The sequence below is a fragment of the Cryptotermes secundus genome, unplaced genomic scaffold (genome assembly GCF_002891405.2).
Source record: "Cryptotermes secundus unplaced genomic scaffold, Csec_1.0 scaffold165, whole genome shotgun sequence".
NCBI classification, from domain to species: domain Eukaryota; kingdom Metazoa; phylum Arthropoda; class Insecta; order Blattodea; family Kalotermitidae; genus Cryptotermes; species Cryptotermes secundus.
The window spans coordinates 861,657-883,519 of record NW_019737087.1 but is presented as its reverse complement, the minus strand read 5'-3'; the positions used below and the strand labels follow the sequence as shown (position 1 = coordinate 883,519).

Below are 21,863 nucleotides of genomic sequence, written 5' to 3'. Positions count from 1 at the left end.
AAAGGTAAAGGTATCCCTGTAACAAGCTGTGGAAGCCCATAGGGTTGTGAGACGTCGAGGCTCCCACATTTTCTAGACAATCGGCTCACAGATGGCAGTGAGGTTGTCAGCCTTACGCGCCTGTCGCCCTTTACCCTCGGGAATATTCTTGGTACTCATTTCTCTTAGAGCCTGAGTCTACCCCAGGACCACAGTGCGGCTGGAAGGATTAGGTAAATTGAAAAAGAAAATCCACCTCACTGGGATTCGATCCTGCGACCTTTCGGTTTGTAGTATAGTGCCTGAACCAACTACGCTGTCCCTACATTTACTTAATAACACGCATAATTTACATAGATCTATATCAAGGTCTTCCAAATTACCCCTTTTCTTCAGAGTTTCCGACTAATCTTACACATCTTTCCTCCCATCTTTGTATATTGAATACCTCTACCATCTCACCCGACTTGATTTTCACAGTAAAAACACGTATTTGGCAAGAGGAAAAATTACAAAACCTTCATTATGTAATTTTTTCCAGTCCTCCCACTGCTGCCTTGCTCTCAGTTCAAAATACTCTTTTCAGCAGCATCCTCTCACATACACTCATCAACGTGAGAGACTATGTTCATACCCACACAACACAAGAAGCAAAACTATGATTTTGTATATTTTAATCATTAGGTCTGTGGTTTTATATAATAAACAAATGGAAAGTTGTTTTGAGCTGAATAGTTGCAAATATTTCCCAAATTCATGACGAATATGACTTGTTAATATCGTTCTCAAATATTTGAAGTTCGCCACGATCCAAAGATAACACGCAAATATTGCGTTGCCGTAAGTAGAAGTTAATGATCTGTAACTGCATGGCTTGCAGTTTCTCTTAATCGTTGGGAATAAAAGCTTAATCGTTCATTCTGTCACCCTCTTCACTAGTTCACAAATCCATTCATGTAAATATCTTATACTAAAGTCAATGTCCTCTTTTTGCAATTACAAAATACATTTTCCCTCTCGAAACCTGTCACGTTTATCTATAACGTCAATGGCCATGATCTGACGAAGCACAATATCTAGAATTTCACGCTTTCGAGAATGGACACAAGCTATCTTTCCACAATAGCTTCTGAGATCGTCAAACATGAAGATTAATGAGTGATAAATTTATGAAGGCTGTGACATTTGGAGTGTTTGGCATTTTAACTGACTTTGTAGTACAGTGACCGATATGTAAATATGAGTGGTCGTGTTCTTATCATGCAATTTCTTATCAGTGCACGAGTATCCGTACGTACGCACTGAAGCCCAGTAACCCACATCCCCTCCTCTCCTGCTCCCCTCCCCCCCTCAAGTGCCGATATAAGAATGAAAACAAAAACTTGAGCTTTGAGTAGTTGAACAGCGCCGGACTGCGTGTAGTTGTCTTCCTGCACTTCAAGACAGCAAAGCACTGCAAGTATGGACATTGTTACATTGCTTTCGATATTGTTTAGTGCAGCTTCTGTCCTTTTTGGAGCTCTTTATTTGTATTTAAATATGGCATTTTCATATTGGAAGAACAAGAATATTCCTTATTTGAAACCAACGTTTCCATTCGGAAATCTAAGAGATCTCTTGATGAGAGAGAAAAGTATGGGTGGAGCATATGCTGATATTTACGAGAAGTTGAACGGAATGGAATTCGGGGGAGTTTTCCTCGGTCACCGACCAGTATTCATCATCAAAGGTCCAGACATGATCAAAAACTGTCTTCTCAAAAACTTTGAAAATTTTCATGACCATGGATTTGTTTTTGATAAGAAAAGCGATCCTCTAACTGGTAATCTGTTCATGTTGGATGGGAATAAGTGGAAGAATCTTCGTTCAGTTTTGTCTCCCACGTTCACGTCCGGAAAAATAAAGAATATGTTCCCAATCCTGGTGGAGTGTGGACAAGGGCTGAAGGACTTCTTCGATGAGCGTGCGAAGAGTAAAAATGTTGTAGAAATGAAGGATATTGTTGCCAGATTCACAACGGACGTCATCGCTTCTTGTGCCTTCGGTATTCAGTGCAATTGTCTAAAAGACCCAAATGCCGAATTCAGACAATGGGGCCGAAGGATCGTAGAACCCTCTTTTATGGATAAAATTGTAGGGATGCTCTATCTGCTTGTGCCATCAATTCCAATCTTTCTTAAGCTGCCTCTAACACCGAGGAATGTATGTGATTTTTTTCGGAAGGTTGTCAAAGAAACTATCGAATTCCGGGCGAAGAACAAGGTGGAGAGATACGATTTTATGCAACTCCTGATTGACCTGATGGAACAGAAACCGCGTCATGAAGGTACGTGTATGCGCTTGCAATTCGATATGTTTACCTTTCTGTTCCTAATGCCTTTCACTTTGTGTAGCCCTGTGAATCGAGATCATGCAAATAGCGATCAGTCAGTCTGTCAGTCAGAAGCTGATATTCATGCATAACAGTGCTATCTGTATCGGACGCCATAGCTCAGGCTTTTATTAACATTTCCCACCGCTGCACTCAAGATTCAATCGCATTACAGGGCATGTGGGATTTATGGTGGACAAAATGGCATTGGGGCAGGTTCTCTCCGAATACTCCGGTTTCTTCTGCCGGTCAGAGACGCCAGATAGTCTAGATTTATTTTTTGTTAGTGGGTTGGGACTAAGTCCCTTGTATGGCAGCGCCATAGCTCAAGCGGTTAGTTGCTGGCTTCCCACCGCGGCGACCCGGGTTCGATCCCGGGGTCTGGTCAAGTGGGATTTGTGGTGGACAAAGTGGCGCTGGGGCAGGTTTCTCCGAGTACTTCGGTTCCCCTGTCAATCTTCATTCCACCAATTGCTCCACAATCACTCTCACCTATCATCTGGGGCTGGTACAATAGACCAGAAGTGGCCGCAGTACAAGGGACTTTGTCCCACCCCACTAGCAACAGATAAAGCAGTTGTCACCCGTCCTGTCCTGTTCTAGCCTGCTGCTCCCACACGGCCACACTATAGCTTATCATCGCGGGGCGCTTGATTCCTGTTCGCGTTACCACAACTTATTTCTTCAAATCTCATTAACTTGACACGCAGTTATGCATTAACCTGAGTTTAGTTTCGGAAGTGAAGAAAGACTGCGGTTTTCCTAATTATGTTTTTAGGAAATAGCAGAGTAGCTGAGCCACGACCATTTCTTTCTAATCGGTCATTCTATCATTCTGCTTTATATACTGCATATATTGACAGACCTGTAAAATAAATAAAAAAACGATGAATAACTGGAGCTATATCTCCAGTTCCCTACACTTCATTCCTGGCGATACCTTTATATTGCGGCGAACCTCAGTCTGGGGTTTTTATACCGCTGAGTTCCGAAAGGTGTTCTTACAAATTTTCTGTATATTTGTCAGCTGACAGATGAAGTTCTATATTAGCCATCTCTTCTATCACTTATCAGACCACTGACCTTACGCTCCTGACAGCTATATCGCTGTTATGTTGCACGGAAACATTATTTCGTAACTTTCTGTAACTGTTCCCATAAGAATCCAGTTAAGAATTCTATTTTAATAACAAGTCGTGCTCATGCCATTGTTGGTTAAGATAATTACACTGAAGCAGATTTTCTGTAGACATCTTTTATTTTCCCAGTATTCAAAACTTTACTCCAATCATAAATAATGAGAATGATCGAACCAAGGAGGATAAGCTGGGCAGGACATATAGCATACATGGGGATGGGAGGAATGCATGTAGGATCTTGTTGAGGATGCCAGAAGGAAAGAGACCACTAGGAAGAACTAGACATATATGGGAAGATAATATTAAAATGTAACTGCGCGAGATAGAATGGGGTGGTGTGGACTAGTTTCGACTGGCTCAGGAGAGGCACCAGTGAAGGCTCTTGATAACACGGTATTGGACATTCGGTTTCCATATAATGTTGGAAAAATCTTAAGTAGGTGAGCGACTTGTGACTTCCTAAGGACTCAGCTATATGCAGTTAGTTACTCAGTGCTAAAGAACTTGTAGTACAGATATTAAATTGTCAAAAACGTCATAATTAAAAAAGAAATATCGTTCTTAAAGTAGCTAGCTGCAGAACGGCGTGCCGGTAGTCTATCCTACAGGGATCTGGAAATCCCTTTCGTCACTACCAAGTTTCTTTACACTTACTCGGTAGCGACAGATTTTCCCTTGGGAGTAAAACTACTGGACTGTGAAGCAGACTCAAGGAAAGTATCTTTCTTCAGTGAAGGAACACTTTCCTCTAAGAACCTCAGAAGTTTTCTTCGCAAAATATTTCCAGATATTTTCGGACCTTCGTCAGGCGGATATAATGAGTAAAAAGGAAGTCGATTGCTTACGTAAATTTCATCGAATGGTTCTCAGTCCGAGACAGTAGCATTTGCTGGCGGATGTTCAGAAAATATAATAATTAGGAATATATTCTTTACCTAGAATGAGATTGTTTTTAGATATAGATGTTGGCCCCATATAAATTTTGTTATTTAAGCGATTTATTTAATGTTTCCATTGGGTTAAAGGCAAAGGTTGACGCGCAAATATTTCTCTGTACATATTCATGGTCCTCTCTTAAAAACTAAACAGAAAATTTCTTGTGTTTCAGAAAATGAACCGGGCTTGACGATGGACGAAGTAACTGCACAAGTGATAGTCTTCTTCACGGGAGGTTTCGAGACAACGTCAACTACAATGAGCTTTTGTTTGTACGAACTGGCAAAGAACAAGGACATCCAGGTTCGCCTGAGGTCTGAAATGGACGCAGTGTTGAGTCAACATTGTGGGAACATCACCTATGAAGCTGTCAAGGAGATGAAATATTTGGACACAGTTATATCGGGTGAGGTACACATATTCCTTTTAAAAGATGTAGGTAAATGTAAAGTTTTCTCTGTGCTTAATTAATTAAGCACAACACCATGAAGACGTATACAATAGTAGATACGTGATCCACGTATTCATAAGCTTGACACTATATAGATGGGAGTGGTGAGGCCAGGAATGGGGGAACTATACCTTCACTCCCAAATGCGTCTTAGTGGCATGGTGCTTAATTAATCAAGAACAGCGAAAACTCGTATCTTTTTGCCTTTTATCTGCTGACAATCTGTCCCATAGCACGCTGTTATATCGACTGAGCTATCCCGGTTCCCTTCAAGCAACATACCTCTTTAAAAAAACAGTAAAGCAGTTCTGATATTATAAATGCGGGGCTTTACAGATTTTGCACTGTTACTGACATAGTAATGGTAATTCAATTAATTTCTTATTTATTCACATGTAAATTTTACAGCCCAGAAACCAATTACAAAGTTAACACGAGTAAGAACAACGCAGCAACAAAACACAAACAAAATACAGAGCAAGGCAGTTTATACAACAATAATAATTTAATTTAAACAGCTCAAGATCTCTAAGTCTAAGAGTAATACACGTATATTCGCAAGGCCTCGCCATAGCTCAAGCGGTTAGTCGCTGGCTTCCCACCGCGGAGGCCCGGGTTCGATCCTGGGTGTGGTCAAGTGGAATTTGTGGTGGAAAAAGTGGCTCTGATNATATATATATTCGCAAGCAAAAGAACAAATAAAAGAAACAGGTACACACAAACGAAGACAAAAGCTAAGTAATATGTACCATTTAGACAATAACGAGTTAACAGTACCACCTTGACATTTCATTCGTTCATATTCTTGTTGCTCCCTCTGGAGAATAGGGCATCCCTTTCACTACAGTCTCTTAATCTGTAGACAGTAGCCTTTAGACGGGGGATCAGCACTTCGCAAGGCCGCTACCTGCACAGGACAACACAAACACAGAATAAACGCAGACAAACATCCATGCCTTGAGTGGGATTCGAACCCACGACCCATTGTTCGAGCGGGCGAAGACAGTTCATACCTTACACAGCGCGGTCACAGTGATCAGCGCCATTTTGACAACCATGATGAAATAAAAAGAGAAATAAATATATGTAACATATACGTGTATTAATACTGAGCAAAGGAATATTTCTGCAATTAATAATTAAGAGTACAATTTGTAAAGTATGTTTAAGAGACAGAGTTTCTGTTCGAAATACATCTACGTTGCTACAAATAGCACTGTCAGCTGAAGAGCATCTAACAGGAGGACAATTTTTACTAGCAGAGTAGTCACTGAACAGAGAACGAACTCGAAAACCAACGGTAATCAAAACAGAAGGGAAGAATTCAGTAATCGAACTGAGAAAAGAAACCGTTATAATAGAGGGCCACAAAATTCTGCTGAATGCGTTCCAAATTTTATCCCCTTTATAGGCGTAATAGTATTCCAAACTACAGATGCGCATTCAGCATTAGGCCTAGATAACGTAGAGTGTAATAATGTCATGTGACCGAGTGACTATATACGGAGTTTGAACTGGTAACCGGGTTTATTAAACTCTTAACTCGTCACTGCACTCTACAGTTCACTATCACACAGAGACTTCTGTTCCCTCAGTCACGGTCTTCATTGCTCTGCTTGGTAACATCTTACTTTGTTCTCTGGCTCACGCACTCGGACCGTCTCAAGACTTTCTCGTAAGTCAGAGTCACATGAAAGTTACTTTACCACTGGTGACAAGACCCTTGAGACTCACGACCAGTAATTTTTTTTTCAGCTGAACACTTGCCGTCATAGTTCTTATGTAATATATTGTACTCTCTGACGAGAGGATGGATCTCTTGTATACAATTGCTACTGGCCTTCGCCAGCTCAGTCATTCTCGGGTCCGAGTCCCGAGGGACTCATGACCATGTTTTACTGTCTCAGATTCGAGACTCCCCCAAGCTGTAGGGCCAGGTCCCCGTATTTATATTCTCTAGGACCAAAGGTGACACAGTTACACCCTCAGGCACTGGCTTCCATTTTTGTCGCCTCCTACGACTCGCAGGGCTACGGTGGACGTATTCGACCTCGTCACCAGACGGGTAATGAGAGTGAGAGTGAGAGTGAGAGTTGCTTTACGACTGGCGGTTTACCGCCAATCAGTTCGTTTTGGCGAGAAGCCTCTTGAAACTAACGACCAGTAATTTTATTTTTCAGCTGAACATTTGAGGCTATAGTCCTTATGTAACATCCTCTCTGACGATAGGATGGGTCTGTCGTTTACAATTGATGCTGGTCCTCGCCAGCGCAGTCATTCTCGGGTCCAAGTCCCGAGGGACTCATGACCACATTTTACTGTGACAGACGCGTATTGGTAGCTGGTCCTCCTTATGTAGCCTCTCCACCGTCCGCACAGTTCTTAATTTTTTGGGTGACGTCATTATTCGCGCGAACACTATAGAAAGCGCCGTTCTCCTGTTGCGTGTGCATTCGTTGTTACGCTAAGTTGTTTACTGTGCCGTAACCTAGTAATGGCTCTCTCTTCAATTATGTAACAGCATGAACACGCACTGAAGATATGAGAAACTTAATGTTACGCTGTAAACTAGGCCTAGCAACATAATACAATGAGAAAATAGAGAAGATCATGAAAATACAGCATAGAATTGGGAAATACTGCGAAGTCTTCTACAGAGTGAGTACGGGTTATAGTGGATTGAAAAATCGTATACTAATAGAACAAAAGGTCAGTTTTCCCAGAGAAAGTTATGACATGAATTTTATGGATATATAGTTTCATATAGTACCCATCGCACCAGCCTCGTATCGAACCTGTATCAGATTGCAGAAGAGTACAACCCACAGGAGAGTTGATAGGACGGTATATTTTTATGTCGTCTGCAAAAAGCGGACGTCTGTAATACTTAATTATATAACATAAATAAGTTTGAGAAGCAGAGATCCCAAAGTTTCATCATCCCGCAAACATAGACCGTCAGTTCTCTTGGTTAGGCAAGTGCGAAGCCGGTTTACATGATCACGAGGAAGTCCGAGTCGACTGAGCTCACGTTGAAGCTGGACGTGGGGAACGAAGTTAGAAGCAGAGTCGGATCAAAATAAATTGCATAATCTTAACGCTGAGAGCCGAATAAAGGGGGCAATATGATCAATATATGTTACCAGATTTGGTGCTGGTGGTGGAGGATTCAGATTTTGACACCATGCCGACAGCGGTTTAATTAAATTTAAGTCAATGAGATATACTGTCATATATAACAAATTAAAATAATTTGGACATGAATCTGTAGTTGCTAGTAGAGGCACTATTGCCTTATCTGAAGACAGGAATCATTACCGCTTGCTTCCTCGAAGTACGAAAATGTTAAAATAGGCTCAGATTAGAAATATTTTTATGTTTAAGTACAGGTAAAAGTATATCAGAATAACCCTTAATGCCAAAGCCAGGGATGTTATCAAAACCGAGAGATTTAGACCGTTTAGGACGTTGATGAGTTTTTAAATCTGAGAATCGGAAATATGCGATAAAGAGAGGAGTTCAGAAGGCGACGAAGGGGAGAGGAGAAGAATTGTTGTATACAGACTGAAAATGATCATCAAAGCGTCGGTGACTTCACAGGGTTCCGTTAAATGAGTACCATCAGCCACAAGTTGATTAGAAGTTGAATAATTTTTCCTGAAAAATGCCATGCAATTCTAAAATTGCTTGGGTTGTGATTTAAATTAACATCAATAAACTCCAACCACATACGTCTGTCAGCCTTTATCGTAGTCCTAACTAGTTTAAGATAAAAGGAAAATTTATTGTCTCGACCGTCGGAATTCTTTTTCCTAAAGCGCCTGTAAGAGTAATTCTTTTTCCTTACGTGATATGTTAAGGCACTAGAAACCCATTTCGGTATGTGGATTTAGTAATGTGACTGCCTGTTCCATACCAACTTGGAGGCTGACGTCAACAGCGTCTACAGATTTTGTTACAATACACGCATAATAATAATTCGATTCAATTCAATTCTTTATTATTTACGTGCCGAGTCAACAGCCGCAAGGCCAATTACGGCCAGCACAGTGTAGATTCAGATAATTACATTATGAATAATTACAACATAAAGTCGAAGATAAATTTCAGGGAAGCACTAGAGGTAAAACCCATTAATGCAGACAAGTAAACAAATAATAATAATAATGATAATAATAATAATAATAATAATAATAATAATAATTTCGTTAACTTAAATCTAACTTGTTATTGAGAACTGAGAAATGAAACGTATAAATATTTAAGTGTGAAATTAAAAGTATAAATATTCAAAGAGGATAATAATAATAATTGAGTTTAATTGTCTTTATATTCATGCAAATAATAATAGTAACAATTATACCATCTTTAAAAATCATTTGAGGAGAATTTTCCTGGCTCCGAATACGTCAGCCTCCCTGCAAACAACATTAGCAGCTGCTGCACATCGAGCAGAGGGACAATTTTTACATGAGGAGCAAACATTGAACAATGCAAAGTCTCTGATATACCGAACAGGAATTCGAAGACCAACAACTTCCAGAATTTCAAATCAATGTAAACTTGAGTAAGAAAGAGTGCATCGAGGCGATGTCTCTTAGTACGTAAAGTATGCAATTTTAACTTCTCCAGAGCAAGAGANATTTACGTGCTTGCACAACAACGCAGTAGCCTGTTATAACTGAACCACGAGCGATGATGGAAACAAACACGTACACACAAACTGAGACAAAAGACAAACAAGGTAACGCGGCTCATTGAGGCAATAATAAAATTCAATAAATATAATCACGCCAGTCATTATGAGGCAAGAAATATATGTACGCCAATATATGCATTCATACTGAGTAAAATTAATATTTTAGTAGTAAGAAAGAACGCCCCTGTAAACTACACAATGGCAACTGAAGCGCGTCTAGCAGAGAGAAATTTTTACTTGAGGAGCAGATATTGAACAAAAAAAAGTCTCTGATGTACCGAGCAGGAACGTGAAAACTAACAGTTTAGAAAAGAGAAGCACAGAATTTAGAAAGACAGTAAACTTTAACAAGGAACAGTATGTAATATTAGTAATCTATATAAATAAAAATAATAATTCAATTCGTGTTTATTTACGTGCAAACTTAACAGCACAGAGGCCAATAACAAAGCTGGCACGAGTACATAGGAACACAGATATAACTACAACACAAAATACAAATAATAATAATAAATACGAAAGCATTCAACAGATTACTTACAAAAACAGCTGCACTGAGAATTTCGCACATAGGGAAATCCGTACTATCTTTTAGCCTGAATGATTCGTCACTAAGTACATAAGTGCTAGGAAGAACCACTGTGATAAGAGAAGATGATGCCAATAATAATATATCCTTTATTTATTTACGTGTCCGAACGCAGTGAAGAAGCCAATTAAATGTGGCCCTGAAAGTGGATCAAGGCATGAAACCTACAAATAAGGTCTCACGATTTTCGCTTAATATTATGACAAAAATTAAAATTAAAACATATTACAGCCCCCCCCCCCTGTAATGTATAAACTGCCACTGGACTGTCAGACATTCGTGTTGATAAGCAGATAAATATTTAATGCTACTACGCATAATGATGAATACGTGAAAACACTGTTTGTGCCTATGAATTTATGAAAAAATGTCGCTTCCCTATGAATGCCCCCATACCGCATCTGCGCTACCTTCACAATGTAAGATAGACTTCAATACAACAAGGTAAGCAGCTAATAGGAAACTAAAGTGCTATAACTATAAATCTTTCGCTGTTATCGGCAGAGGGTTTCATGTTGTCAGTAATACAGGATGTTCATTCTTTTCTGCAGAGACACTCCGTAAGTATCCGCCCGTAACATTCCTGACCCGCAAATGTAACAAGGACTGGAGGATCTCAGGAACGGACCTCGTCTTGGAGAAGGGTGTTCAGGTCGTGATTCCTGTACTAGGATTGCACCAAGACCCTGAGTACTTTCCCGATCCAGAAAAGTTTCTGCCGGAGAGGTTCAGTGAGGAGAACAAGAGCCAAAGACCCAACTACGTTTACTTGCCTTTCGGCGAGGGACCGAGAATTTGTATAGGTGCTTATGATAAGCTTGGATATTGTTCTGTACTTCTGATTAATGAACCTGTAATATTCTTACTGTGACTGAATTAAGGATGCGTTAGGCGGTGTGGATCTCACATTAAAACTCCACTGATTCAGAATATGTTCCAATGGCAGGAGTTTGTGAACTTCGAGGTAAGAACTCGATATTCGCCTAATAGAAAATACCAACTTTTCATGAAATAATGTTTCGTGATTTACTTAATTAGTTACTGGACAAGAAGAGGGTGTGAAAGTAGTTGAATGCCCTTTTAATGTCCCTCATATCCAAATGACAACCTAATCTTCACGTGGTATAATTGTCAGATACGAATTTCTGGAGACAGGGCCAAGGTAGTGTATCCATTATATCTAGTGTATAGAAAGTTCCATTACTAACGATTATGTTATACGAGGGCGGTAGAAGAATTAAGCCCTTTAATTCCACAATTAAGACGAAGAAAAACAAATTTTTAATTAATCATTGGACTGTGAGCCCTATCTGAATACAGCCCATGAAACAGGAAAATCACTAATCAGAGGAGCGTCCAGCGATTCATGACAGGTTTTGTTGTCCTGTAAGTGAGAGGTTAAGTGCTCGTATCTCTTGTATGAACAATAATCTTTCATTCGGAATTAAGTCGTATTCCTTTAATCATAGACGACTAATCTGTTAGGTTGCTTAGGGATATGCAGTATTTTGAATCCCTCGTTGACGGTTGATGACTGGTCAAAACATGATGATTGTAAAGGTTAAAAATAAAGTGTTGTATTTTATAGTGTTTAAGCAGTATATTTAAAGGGACTGTTCCTACGTCAGTGTCTATGTAACGACTAAACAAAAACAAACTCCGTGGCCTGTAATCCGCAAGCGAACTATACCGACCGAGCGACCGCCACTTGTCGACGAAGTTAGTGCCAACTTTTGGGGATAGAGAGCGTCACGTGGTCAGCGCATCGGATCTCCACGGCCGCTAATCTTGGTTTTCTAGACCGGAGCCGCTATTTCCTTGAAATAGCTACTCAATTATCTTCACGAGGCTGAGTGGACCCCATTCAACCCTTCGGCCGCTTTACCCCCGGTGAAAGGGACTTCCCTAGCAAGTGGATAGGAGGCTGGGTAGAACGCAGAGCCCGTCTGGACGAAGTGGAGAAGAGAAACTTTCTGACCATAACAGGACTTGAACTCCGACCTCTCGGTCGTCCATCCTGTAGCCGGTCGCTATACCTATTGAGCCATCCTGACTCCTATATTAAAATTAAAGAGTCTTAAAAATTCTGCAAAGTTAAAATATTTGGGAGCGTCTATAACAAATTGAAATATGGTTCATGAGGAAATGAATAGAAGATTGAATTGGGTAATGTCTTCTAGCATTCAGTTGAGAACCTTTTGTTTTCTTGTCTGCTGTCTAAAAACGTAATTATAAAATATTTAAAATACTAATTATGCCTGTAGTTTTCATGGGCATGTAGCTTAGTCTCTGATATTAAGAAAAGAACAGAGACCGAGGGTGTCTGAAAACAGCTGTTGAGGATGGGGATGAACAATATAGGGACTCAGAAAATTGCATTATGAGCCCCGTAACTCGTATTAATTGAGTCCATGGCGCCGAGTCCTTCATGAGAAGCCAACAGTCGCTCAGCTACTCAAGAATTTCTCAATATTTTATGGAACCGTGTTCACAAGAGCCCACCACTGGTCCATATCCCGAGCCAGATGAAGCCAGTCCTTATCATTCAACTATATTTCTTCAACAATAAATCGCGGACAGCCGAGAATGGGTGGTACTTCATGTAGGGGACTGGGCGTGGGGCCAGCTCCTCACCAAACAAGAACTTCTTGTTACGAAATGTCACAAACGACCTCATAAATTATACTCCACGTCGATTAAAATTAGAATAATCAAATCAAGAAGGATGAGATGAGCAGGAAATATAGCATGCATGGTAGAGAATATGAATTCATGTAGGCTTTTGGTGGGAAAGCCAAAAGAAATGAGACCACAAGAAAGACCTAAACGTAGGTGGGAAAATAATATTAAATGGCTCTTNCAAGAACATATATTGTTACACTCGACGGAGGTCCTATTGATAATTGGCTCTTAGAGGATTAATGTGGGGCACAATTGACTGGATTAATCTGGCTGAGTATAGAGAATAGCGAAGAGCTCTTGTGAGCACAGTCATAAACCTTCAGGTCCCATAAAATATTGGGAAATTTTTGATTAGCTTCGTGGTTGTTGGCTTCTCAAGAAGTTGCAGCTCTGTGGAATTAGTTTGAAAGTGCTCAAAATAACTGTTGTGTAACTGAACAACAATTCGCTCGAATGCCTAGAAAATACGTATATATGTCGTGATTTAAGGCAAGGCTCTAAAATATACGTGGTTAATTTTTCAGGGATGCGCTTCGCTCTTATACAAGTCAAAGTTGGACTCATCAGTTTGCTGTCAGAATACGAATTCCAGCCTTGTGAAGAAACTTCGGATCCTCTGACAATAGATCCTACCAAATTCATAATGACACCGCTTGAAGGAGTATGGTTGAGAGTTTCACGTAGGTCTACTGCCTAAGGTTTTTAGTTATAAGGCTACTTCAATAATATTTATTGGAAGGCGCAGTGATTCGTATACCATTAAAAAAATCTGGACTCAGGTGCAAGGTATGATATATGCCTACATTTTCCTCCAAGTAAAAAAGGTGAGTGATAGTAAAATTTTGTATTGCACCATTTTATGCATTAAATTTAAGGGAACACAGAGCAAGAACCAGTAATCATGAGAATATTTTACATCACTGTGCATTAAACCATACTTGCGAAATCACGAGTATTATTTCTGTATATGAGAGAAAAGTCCATATATTTATCATAATTATATTAACTGTTAATTTTGATACATTTAGATTAAATATAGTATATATCACCCTTAGTTGAAGCATGCAACATATTATTGTCAAATTAATTATCTCAGGCAAGAAGTTCATAGGATGTAGAGTCGGAGATTCCATATAAATTATTAATTATCCTTTTCATTATATTCTTAATTATATTATGGAATAACACAGGGCAATTTTTATATATATGTATATATTGTTATAGGATTTTATTTCTGTACAGGGATCCCTTATGTATTTAATTGAAGTTCATTGAAAGCTAACACTGTAATGAAACCACAGAGAGAAGTTGTGTTTCAAGTAAGTAGTAAATAAAATATTCTATGTACCTTATTGCACTTTCATATTTCATACTTGAATTTGTAACGAATCCCAATTAATATAATTTAATAAACAGTAAATAATATGCAGTGTTAAGGAAATATATGATCACAAGTTACTTCCATAATTTCCAAAACAAATATAAGAATAAAATATTACATATAATCTATTAATACTACATTACAGCCAGATATTCTCAGGGTTAGAAAGGACAAGGCCATTTCAGTTTAGCTGCTGACTGTCCTGGAATATATATCCTCCGCTCAAATGGAGACGACGTTCCTAATCATTTTCTCCAAATTGATACACTCTTCTCCATAAAAGTACCTGGAACAACGTACGAAGAAAGGAGAAAGAAAGAAAAGTGGAACGCTCTTCGTTAAGGAGTCCAGTGAATGGGCGTAACAGGCTTTTGACCCAGGGATCTAGCACATGCGTAATTCTTCAGCAGTTATATTTGGCAAGTAGGCCTATTTCCACTGAAATATCGATTGAACATAAGTAAAAGTAAAGCTATCCCCGTACCAGGCCGTGAAGGTCCATAGGGATGTGAGACGTTGAGGGTGCCGCATTGTCTAGACAATCGACTCAAAAATGGCATGTTCCAAATTTGAATAATCCCGCAAATCAAATAATTCAGACCAGAACTAAATAAAAGTTTTCTACAATTTACCTTACAGGTTTTCAAGTATTGTAAAGTTTAGAGCAACTCCCTTCATTGATGCTCTTTCACAGTAATTTTATATGATGCATTAACACTGGAGATGCCTCAGAAGTCCATTTGACGTTTTCAGCTTTGTAACATTGAGTGACGCCCTGGAAATGATATGGGGTGGGGGAGGTGATAACTTACTTCAAGCCTTTCTAACGTTCGCTTGGACGGACTGAATATTCTCATGAAAATTTTCAATCAAGAGACGGACGCTTTTACTCCGAGAACTGAACCTGAGATATTCCGAATGCAAGATACAGATGCTAACCATTCGACCTCGGTATTCGATCTTGACATGTGTAAATATAATTCGTGCCTACTGTATACAGGCTAACAGTGTGAACATAAGAGGCAATGTATTCTCCCGCGGATTGCAGGTGTTTCTCATTTTACACATCTCTCTTGGTTCGATGTAAATAAAGTATTTTTAAAACATACAAATATAATTTTCAAAGCTAATTTACATCACCGATATGACAGTGTATTATAATCTAATGATTCCTTCCTCCGTGGCCTGTAGTCCGCAAGCGAACTATACTGACCGAGCCACCGACGCTTGTCGGAGAAGTTAGTGCCAAATTTTGCGGATAGAGGGTGTCGAGTGAGTACGGGAATGGGAATTGACTTCACTTGAATTCCAAAGTTCCAAGGGAAGAGCAGTGTGGGACGTTACGCGTGCTATAATTACAGTAATCTTAAGACTGTAAGAACTAATTTTAGTTACGATTAATGCAGATCCAATAAATCGATTAACTGGTTCAAACCACTTTCTTAGTCTTGAAGCACGTGACAATATGAACATACTGGTAATAACGTTAGGAACTCATAATTAATGAAGAATAAAGCCTATGCTGATAGTCTGGTTGATTTTCTACACTATTTGTCCCTACAGAGAGGAAAGGCTGGCCTTGAGTTACGTAGAATATTTGATCACAATAGAAGAAAATAGTTTTTCTATATAATAAAATATAATATGCATTACGTCAGTAATTATGTTAATGAAATTGTTTTATATACTAATTGAATAAGTAGTAATAGTAATTTTATATTTGTCTCCCCTAAAAATGAAACTACATACACTTAATCTTTTGGTATTTGGCGAGGAATGAACACCATTAATACCAAAGGCTTGGCCATTTACATTCCTCGCATCCTATTTCCTTAACATCCTCACGTATGTCTTCTACTAATTCCCTTCTCAGTCTACATCTTCCGAGAAGTATATGAACCAGACTTTTGTATGTGTTCTGTCTCTCTATCCAAGACATGCTTATGCTACATTTACTGCAATCTGCTTGATTCAATGGCAGAGTAACAGGGTTCTTTCGTTAGATGTCAGTGGGAAGATGTTCTTTGGAAACTGACTCATATCTGGATATAAGGCATGATGTTTCGTGGGTTTAATCGGTCTCCGCTTCATGTAGACGACAGCGACAAGAACCTACTCTCTCTAACAGACCCAAGGAAATGGTTATGCCTTTTTTCTACTTAAAGACGCGGCTGCTTAAACTTTCACAGTGTTTACAAATTGCAAGTAACGGTACTATTGTACTAGACTTACGGAGAGCATGACGTAAATATGCCGTCGTGGCATATTTCCAGGTACTATCATGGTTTTTATTTGGATAAATTTGGAGACACCATGGAAAACCTATGAACAGCCAATAAGCTGGTACCATTATATCAACTTGTGCGGTTGAAGGGTTATTATTTCGCCTGTATTACACACAAGCATATTTCGGACTTCCGTGTTCTGAAGGGTTCTTTTTATTGCTAGTGGGGTGGGACTAAGTCCCTTGCACTGCGGCGACTTCTGGCCTATTGTACCAGCCCCAGATGATAGGTGAGGATAATTGGTGGAATGAGGATTGGCAGGGGAAATCGAAGTGCTCGGAAAAAACCTTCCCCAGCACCACTTTGTCCACCACAAATCCCACTTGACAAGACCAGGGATCGAACCCGGGCCGCCGCTGTGGGAAGCCAGCGACTAACCGCTTGAGCTATGGCGCGGCCATATTCTGAAGGACGCTCACAGGCTTTCCGTAAATACTTATGGCTGCTTCGCTGACATTGAGGTGAGCGCTCCTAGGCCTGCCGAGAACTCTCCAACAAGGCTTCTCAAGTATTTCATATTTCCGCTTCATTGAACAGGCTCATAATGTGAAACCCAGCATTTTCACACAGCAAAACGCTAATAAATAGCGTTCCCTCTAAGCCAGGGATGAAAACTGTGCAAGTCTTGATATCTTCTGAGCAGTAATTGGGTTATCTTGGGCAACTCGGGTGGAGAGGGTCAGCAATTTTCGAATAAACATTAAATTTATAAACTCCCTAAAATAGCAAACAATTTTAGTTTGTTTGTTTCTTTATCATTTCCAAGTCAGTACATAATAGACCAATATAAGTGGACGGAAGACTCGAGACACGTGCGCAGGATTGCGACAGCCGCTGCCCAAATTAACGGCCGTGGGGCATCCGTTGCGCTGACCACGTGACACTCTCTATCCGATAAAGCTGGCACTGACTTCGCCGACAAGTGGAGGTCGCTCGTTCGGTATAGTTCGCTTGCGGACTAAAGCCACGGAGTTTATTTTTTGTATCTATTTTTTCCTTCTCTATGTCTCATACGAAGTAATTATGCCATGTCTGTGCAGATGGTCTGTTTAGGGTTTTAATTAGTACGAGATCGTTTATAGAAAATCGTGAAAATTACTGTAGCCAGTTTCCTTCGAAATGAGTCAATGCCAGTAGCAAAAATATCGCTTCAAAGACACAGGCGTCAGCCGCAGGAAAGCACTGAAATGGATCTTACGGACGTCGATAGAGAGGATGTGCATATATTACATCAGGTTCAGGTTCAGTTCCAATGGCGAGGTCTTGTAAATATGGCCATGAAGTTTCGAGATGCACAAAAGAGAATGTCTTGAATCGCTAAACGAAATTAAGCATCTTCTTCATCGAGTTATTTCAGAATTGCTTATCGGCTGTCAGATTACTCGAGCAAGATATGCGCAATGACGTCAGTGTTGGGAAAAAGTTATCACTTATCATGAATGAGTATATAGACCCATTTAATGTAATGTGGCTTCCATAACAGTGAATGTATGAACCTGACACTCAAGATATGAAATTAAATTTAGCTTCCTTCCTTCTCCTCTTCTTATAATTCCACTTAAAGGGGTCTCTAAGACCTGTACTGGTTTCTTATGTCTTTTTTTCGTCTTCCAAAACTTTACTATAAATATCTAAGAAGAATTGTCGCTTTACGAACTCCACTATTTTCTCTTGCTCTACACATTACATACGTGTATATTTCTCACAACATTGTAGCATGTACCCACTGCTACGTAATGACTCTGTAAACAACGTTCGTTGCTAGGCAACAGATTCCTAACATACACAATTGAACAACAACAAAGGGACGGTGTTTTCTGTACGGTCTTGTTCAGATATTTTAAGCAGGACAATTAATGAGAATCAGTGCAATTCAAATGAACGAAATGAAATAGTTGGTTGGATAGTTAGCGGCTTAATTAGAGAACTGCCGACGTTCAGTCCTTGTGAGCCGTTGCTTTTAGAAGCTGGCAGCTGGGACAAAGGGACAGTTTGGGAATCCAGAGTAAGGGGAACGTCCGCCGTTTAAGTCTTTACCAGGCAACGGCTAGTGAAGACATTGCACACTCACTCACTCACTCATGGACCTGAGCCCTTCTTGAAAAGCCTCCAATTGTGCAGCAATTAAAGAATTTTCCAACATTTTATGGATCCCGAAGGTTTGTTACCGTGTTCACAAGAACTATCCAGTCGTCCGTATCTTGAAACAGATCAACCCAATACATAACATCCCATTCTATCTCTCTAAGATCCATTTAAATATTGTCCACCCACCTACGTCTCGGTCTTCCCAGTGGACCAGAGTTCCTTCTGGCTTTCCCACCAATATCCTACATGCATTCCTGTTCGCCCCTATTCGTGCTACATGCCTTGCCCACCTCATCCTCCTTGACCTGATCATTCTAATAATACTTGGAGAAGAGTGAAAGTTACGAAGCTCCTCATTATGCAGTTGCAGTTAAAGTCTGTGATGAATAAATCAAATTACCAAACCAAACCAAACCCCATACATCATGCACGTGACAATAACATTCTCTGCTGAATTATGCACCGGAGAGTGACCCAGCATTAGCCAGTGACCTTTATATTTGATCCAATAACATTTCTTTCCATTGAATTGATTAGAAGAGAAAATATTCATACAAAAACTGCTTTATGTAAATCGAATAAGGTTACATGTTTCTCCATTTAACGTATGCAGTCTTGAAACGCCTTATTTGTGAGTGTATATGGAAGTTTTAAATCTCAACGTTGATTGATTTTGGTTGCAATCTGTAGAATTTAAAGTTGTCTGAAACACAACACACTCTGCACCAGCAGAGAATGTTTCAGCAGCTTCGATCTGATTTATTTTACGTTTTTCAAATCCTTACTTCCACAACCTGGCAGAAGTTTTGAGACAGACACGTGTTATATAAAGATTACCGACATTCGGCTAGAGTATTATCTTTCAGATACCTAATAGTGCCAATCTCCTATCCAATGGGTACCGAGAGCACTTTCCCAGAGGTTAAAGAGACAGGAGCATGTAACTAACCACTCACCTCTATATAGTGCCAAGGTCAAGAGAAACGCTTAACTAATTAAGCACAAAGACAACTTTACCTTTTGCATAATAGTGTCCTATTTTCTTCTTTTGTTCAGACTTTCTAAAAAGGTTCAATTCTACAAAGAGTTCGGATTGTTTGTGGCCTGTTTTAAGAGATTATATGCACATTCATCTGGACGGAGTGGCGAGTAACACCCAGCATTTCATGATAACCTCTCGAGCTGTTGAACTTCGATTCGAGAAACTATCGAATACGAAGCAGCACTAAGTTCCTAGTATTCCTCCGCTTGTGTCTCCACTCCTGCTGTGAAGCACTGGTAGCAAAAGGTAGCATTAAAACGTATTGCATTCCGAGTTCTTCTCCTCGTGTTATCAACGGCTGGGGAACGGCCGTGGTTCTAAACACAGGTCGAAATGTGCGTAGTAAAACATATTTTATGGCAGCGGTGAGATGCAATTAAGAAGCTGACGAATCTCCCGCGTAATAAAAAGGCTGGGCGTGAGGCCTTCCACCAAAGAAAACTGCCGCCTGCCGGAGTCATTGGGCAGAGGTGCTCCTGTTTATGGTCGTCAGCAATAAAACAATAATACAGATAAGGTAAGGAATGAAACTGCTCATCCGAGCGGAGATATTACACACGTGGCCTATCACACACTGCCCTGTATCTTTACGACAGTTTTATGTAGCCAAGAATGTTCAATCCACGGCACCAAAATAGAAAGGGCAGTAGCATCGGTAGTGTTACAAAATAATAATACTCCGTGACCTGTAGTCCGCAAGCGAATTATACCGACCGAGCGACCGCCGCTTGTCGGCGAAGTTAATGTAAACTTTAGCGGATAGAGGGTGTCGCGTGATCAGCGCAACGGATCCCCACGACCGTTAATTTTGGTTTCCTAGAACGGACCCACTACTTTTCCATTCAGGTAGCTCCTAAATTATCCTCAAGAGGTTGAGTGGACCCCATTCCAGACCCACCGCTTCTCGGAAAATCTCAAAGCGCAAGGAATCGAACCCGGGACCTCTGGATCTGTAGCCAGGAACTGTGACCACTAGACTGCAGAGGCGGTTAATAATAATAATAGTAATAATAGTAATAATAATAATAATAATAATAACAATAATTTCATTAACGTACGTAAATCAAATTTTTATTAAGAAGTGAGAAAAATAAAGTGTTTAGAATTAGTATTTTACTCGTAATTTCTGGAAGAATCACGGCTAGTACATAATTGACACCAAGAAACAATTTAAGTTTTAAATATTGTGACATGATGCCTGAAAGCCGGAATAGTGGAGCCAGAACGGAAGTCCATTGCTAGTCAACGGCTCTCCAACCACACGTCCCCGCAGCAACCAACAGATACGGAAGTCCTTTAATAGGCAACAGTTCAGTGATTACGTTCCGCGGAAACGAATAAACACAGTAAAACAGAATAGCAGAGGAACTGTAAGGCATGGGTCTTATATTCGGTTCACAAAGAAGTTATAAAAGAGTGAGCCGTCGTTCGGCTTTCGTCATTCGGAAGGGAGTTCAGTGTTCAGCTGCGGAGGGCTAACCAGAGAACAACGGAAGGTGAAGAAGTGACCGATTCGTAAACCAGAACCAAGTCAGTCGCGGTGGAAGAGCAGATACTCGTAGCCCAGTAAGGAACGGAGCTAGTCGCAAGTGGCCATTGATTGTGAGCTGTTATAATTGACTGTAATTGTAAAGAATTGCCAATAAATTCAGTCAACCAATCCAGAACCCATTACATTCGTCAGGCAAATTCCTCATAAATGACAATATGTAATTATGTTAATTAATCGGTTCTATATTTATTTTCTTGCTTACACAACAGCCTAAGGTCAAATTTTAAAATGTGCGCTCGCAAACTCACACGCACACGCACGCACACACACAAACAAACCAATTTAAACCAAGCCAAGCGAAGCCAAGGCATTTCTTCAATAGCAGAATTAGAAAGCTCAAAAGCGTCAGCCATTACTCGGCGAGAAAATATATATACATACATACACAATGCGTGCACTTAATGTTCTAACATTAAGAGAGGACCGTTATAAAATCTTACTAAGAAAAACAGTTTTTACTCTAATAATAATTAAATTCAATTCTTTATTATTTATGTGCCGAGTCAACAGCCACAAGCCCAATTACAGACACAGCGCAGTGTAGATACAAACAATTACATTACGGACAAACACAACGTAAAGTCAAAGACAAATTACAAGATAGCACTAAAGGAAAAACACATTAAGGTAGAAAAGTAAACAAACGAACCAGTTAATAATAATAATAAT

General features: G+C 39.9%; 2 protein-coding genes across 5 annotated transcripts in view; one reads left to right on the top strand and one right to left on the bottom strand.

The window, feature by feature from the left end:
- The window catches only part of LOC111870046 (proton-coupled folate transporter), a 78,246-nt gene that overhangs the window by 20,266 nt on the left and 36,117 nt on the right, over positions 1-21,863 (bottom strand). The window contains exon 1 of one of the 4 annotated variants that reach the window (XM_023862002.2): positions 5,626-5,649. The exons of the other annotated variants lie outside the window; for them this stretch is intronic. The gene's annotated coding sequence lies outside the window, so the exon portion shown is untranslated. Of the gene's footprint in view, positions 1-5,625; positions 5,650-21,863 lie in introns of those variants that run through there. 4 annotated transcript variants of the gene reach the window in all.
- On the top strand, positions 1,365-14,198 carry LOC111870045 (cytochrome P450 6j1). Its single transcript, XM_023861998.2, has 4 exons — positions 1,365-2,305; positions 4,598-4,831; positions 10,716-10,967; positions 13,371-14,198. The coding sequence occupies exons 1-4, from the start codon at positions 1,441-1,443 to the stop codon at positions 13,541-13,543; spliced, it is 1,524 nt and encodes a 507-aa protein (XP_023717766.1). The 5' UTR covers positions 1,365-1,440; the 3' UTR covers positions 13,544-14,198.

What these genes read in the sequence shown, in the direction of transcription:
- LOC111870045 (XM_023861998.2), top strand. Translation starts at nt 1,441, where the DNA reads ATGGACATTGTTACATTGCTTTCGATATTGTTTAGTGCAGCTTCTGTC. An exon ending in TTTGGACACAGTTATATCGG is followed by an intron (nt 4,832 to 10,715) that starts GTGAGGTACACA and finishes TCTTTTCTGCAG; the next exon opens with AGACACTCCGTAAGTATCCG. An exon ending in GGGACCGAGAATTTGTATAG is followed by an intron (nt 10,968 to 13,370) that starts GTGCTTATGATA and finishes TTAATTTTTCAG; the next exon opens with GGATGCGCTTCGCTCTTATA.